The sequence below is a fragment of the Entelurus aequoreus genome, linkage group LG25 (genome assembly GCF_033978785.1).
Source record: "Entelurus aequoreus isolate RoL-2023_Sb linkage group LG25, RoL_Eaeq_v1.1, whole genome shotgun sequence".
NCBI lineage: Eukaryota > Metazoa > Chordata > Actinopteri > Syngnathiformes > Syngnathidae > Entelurus > Entelurus aequoreus.
The window spans coordinates 4819991-4823892 of record NC_084755.1 but is presented as its reverse complement, the minus strand read 5'-3'; the positions used below and the strand labels follow the sequence as shown (position 1 = coordinate 4823892).

Genomic DNA, 3902 nt, shown 5'->3' with positions numbered 1-3902 from the left:
GTGTGTGTGTGTGGGGTGGGGGCATAACCAGGAACTACACGGGGAGGAGGGGGAAGAAGGGACAATAGCCAGGGACCATAACCAGGAACTACACGGGGTTGGGGGGTGGAGAAGGGACCATAGCCAGGGACTACACAGGGAGGACAAGGGACCATAACCAGGGACTATACAGGGGGGACCAGGGACCATAGCCAGGGACTATACGGGGAGGGAGGAAGGTACCATAACCACAAACTACACGGGGGAGACAAGGGACTATAGCCAGGGACTACACGAGGGGGGGTGGAGTGCAGGGATCATAACCAGGGACTACACGAGGGGGGACAAGGGACCATAGCCAAAGACTACACGAGGGGGGGAGGGACCATAACCAGGGACTATACGGGGAGGGGGACAAGGGACCATAGCCAGGGACTATACGGGGGGAGGAAGGGACCATGCATAGCCAGGGACTATATGGGGAGGGGGACAAGGGACCATAGCCAGGGACTTATACAGGGGGAACAAGGGACCATAGCCAGGGACTATACGGGGAGGGGGAGGGGGACAAGGGACCATAGCCAGGGACTATACGGGGGGAGGAAAGGACCATAGCCAGGGACTATACGGGGAGGGGGACAAGGGACCATAGCCAGGGACTATACGGGTGGAGGAAGGGACCATAGCCAGGGACTATAGGGGGGAGAGAGTTAGTCTGAGTGGACTACAGAAAATTTAAGTTACCTTTGACTATGAATATTAAAATCATTTAAAATGTTATAAACATTACACAATATTTATTTACAAAGCTTTTGTTGTCATTACATCCAATATGAAAACGCTGCATAGATAAATGTGAATAAAATGAGGTAGAAATAAAATATATACAATAAATACATTTAAATATGTATTGAAAAGTGCTTCTCGCAACTGTCTATCAGCTGTCTATCAACTATCAGCTGTCTATCAACTATCAGCTGTCTATCAACTATCAACTGTCTATCAGCTGTCTATCAACAATCAACTGTCTATCAGCTGTCTATCAACTATCAGCTGTCTATCAACTATCAACTGTCTATCAGCTGTCTATCAGCTGTCTATCAACTATCAACTGTCTATCAGCTGTCTATCAACAATCAACTGTCTATCAGCTGTCTATCAACTATCAACTGTCTATCAGCTGTCTATCAACTATCAACTGTCTATCAGCTGTCTATCAACTATCAACTGTCTATCAGCTGTCTATCAACTATCAGCTGTCTATCAACTATCAACTGTCTATCAGCTGTCTATCAACAATCAACTGTCTATCAACTGTCTATCAGCTGTCTATCAACTATCAACTGTCTATCAGCTGTCCATCAACAATCAACTGTTTATCAGCTGTCTATCAACTATCAACTGTCTATTAGCTGTCTATCAACTGTCTATCAACTATCAGCTGTCTATCAACAATCAACTGTCTATCAGCTGTCTATCAACTATCAACTGTCTATCAGCTGTCTATCAACTATCAACTGTCTATCAGCTGTCTATCAACTATCAACTGTCTATCAGCTGTCTATCAACAATCAACTGTCTATCAACTATCAACTGTCTATCAGCTGTCTATCAGCTGTCTATCAGCTGTCTATCAACTATCTATCAGCTGTCTATCAACTATCAACGGTCTATCAATGGTCTATGAACTGTCTATCAACTGTCTATCAGCTGTCTATCAGCTGTCTATCAACAATCAACTGTCTATCAGCTGTCTATCAACTATCAACTGTCTATCAGCTGTCTATCAACTATCAACTGTCTATCAACACTATCAACTGTCTATCAGCTGTCTATCAACTATCAACTGTCTATCAGCTGTCTATCAACAATCAACTTTCTATCAGCTGTCTATCAACTATCAACTGTCTATCAGCTGTCTATCAGCTGTCTATCAGCTGTCTATCAACTATCTATCAGCTGTCTATCAACTATCAACGGTCTATCAACTGTCTATCAATGGTCTATGAACTGTCTATCAACTGTCTATCAGCTGTCTATCAACTGTCTATCAACAGTCTATCAACGGTTTATCAACTGTCTATCAATGGTCTATCAGCTGTCTATCAATGGTCCATCAACTGTCTATCAGCTGTCTATCAACTATCAACGGTCTATCAACGGTTTATCAACTGTCTATCAATGGTCTATCAGCTGTCTATCAATGGTCTATCAACTGTCTAGCAGCTGTCTATCAATGGTCTATCAGCTGTCTATCAACTGTCTATCCGGCAGAAATTATGCAGCGCAGGCAACAAGCTAGCTGAAATCTGATTGGATAAAAGCTCTAACAAGCAATACTGGAGCCTAATAAGACATAAAGAGAATATGATGACTACTTTATGGAAAGTAGATTAAAATGAACTTTTAATAATCTATGATCATGATTTATGTTACCACGGATCAATTGGTTAGGTGACTCTGCTCAATTCAAGTTCACTGAGTTTGACTGACCAACATGGAGTTAGCCATGTTGCAAAGCTATGCAGGCCTGATGAAAAAAGCAGAAGGAAGTAAATGTTGAGTAAGTGGAATTTACCCATTTCCATGGTCTCGTGCACAGACTCATGAGAACATTGAGTGTTAGTCTGCAGACATGGTGTCTTTGTTTTGGCTTTCTCTCATCCTCACCTGCCAGCCACCACAAGGTAAGCGGTTTTCCTCTGCGGACTCAGTCTTCAGTACTTGACCTTGCCCGTCTGTTCCTTTAGGTGCGGCCCAGCTCCAAAGCTGCCTATCACAAGCCAGCGATGTGATTTCACGGGGGACGGGACAAGACGCCGAGATCTGGTGCAGGGTCCACCCCAACTGCTCCACCACGGGCCTGCATCACCAGTGGTTCGCTTTCCAACGCGATAGTCATTTTCCTCTCCACCCGGACAAACAGCCTCACAAGTACAGCCTCCAAGGAGCAACTTTACAAATAATGTCCCTCCACGCCAACGACAGCGGGATTTACTACTGCGGCAGCACCGTGTCCCACGGAGAACCCAAACCCAGGACTCAGCATGTTGGCCTGGGAACCATTCTCGTTGTTAAGGGTAAACCTATTCAGTTATCATCGTAACCATATCAAGTCAAAATGGACACCGGACAAGTAGAACCATGTCATATCCACTAGTAAGAGTCAAATTAATAATAGGTACATCTTCATTCCCAACTGAAATAATTCAACATTTAAATTTAAATAAAAAAGCTGTAAAAACTAGCTTGACCTAATGACTCTAGAGCATGGGTGTCAAACTCTGGCCCACGGGCCAAATCTGGCCCGCCGTGTAATTTCATTTGGCCCTTGAGGCAATATCAAATTAACATTAGAGCTGGCCCGCCGCTAATACTCATATTTGCCAACCCTCCCGATTTTCCCGGGAGACTCCCGGATTTCAGTGGCCCTCCCGAAAATCTCCCGGAGCAACCATTCTCCCGAATTTCTCCCGACTTCCACAATTGGGGGCGTGCCTTAAAGGCACTGCCTTTAGCGTCCTCTACAACCTGTCGTCACGTTCGCTTTTCCTCTATACAAACAGCGTGCCGGCCCAGTCACATACTATATGCGGCTTTTACACACACACACACAAGTGAATGCAAGGCATACTTGATCAACAGCCATACAGGTCACACTGAGGGTGGCGTATAAACAAGTTTAACACCGTTACAAATATGCGCCACACTGTGAACCCACACCAAACAAGAATGACAAACCCATTTCGGGAGAACATCCGCACCGTAACACAACATAAACACAACAGAACAAATACCCAGAACCCCTTGCAGCCCTAACTCTTCCGGGACGCTACAATATACACCCCCCGCTACCACCAAACCCCGCCCCCGCCCACCAAGTTAATGTTGATATTTACCTCAGAAGGCTGCAAATAGAAAAG

The 3902-nt window shown here is 45.0% G+C and overlaps 1 protein-coding gene across 1 annotated transcript in view; it reads left to right on the top strand.

The window, feature by feature from the left end:
- Positions 1-2567: 2567 nt before the first annotated feature.
- The window catches only part of si:ch211-139g16.8 (uncharacterized), a 12551-nt gene continuing 11216 nt past the window's right edge, over positions 2568-3902 (top strand). Inside the window, exons 1-2 of the mRNA XM_062036986.1 lie at positions 2568-2666; positions 2730-3059. Of these exons, the coding sequence (XP_061892970.1) occupies positions 2615-2666; positions 2730-3059 (382 nt within the window). The 5' untranslated portion in view covers positions 2568-2614. The remainder of the gene's footprint in view (positions 2667-2729; positions 3060-3902) is intronic.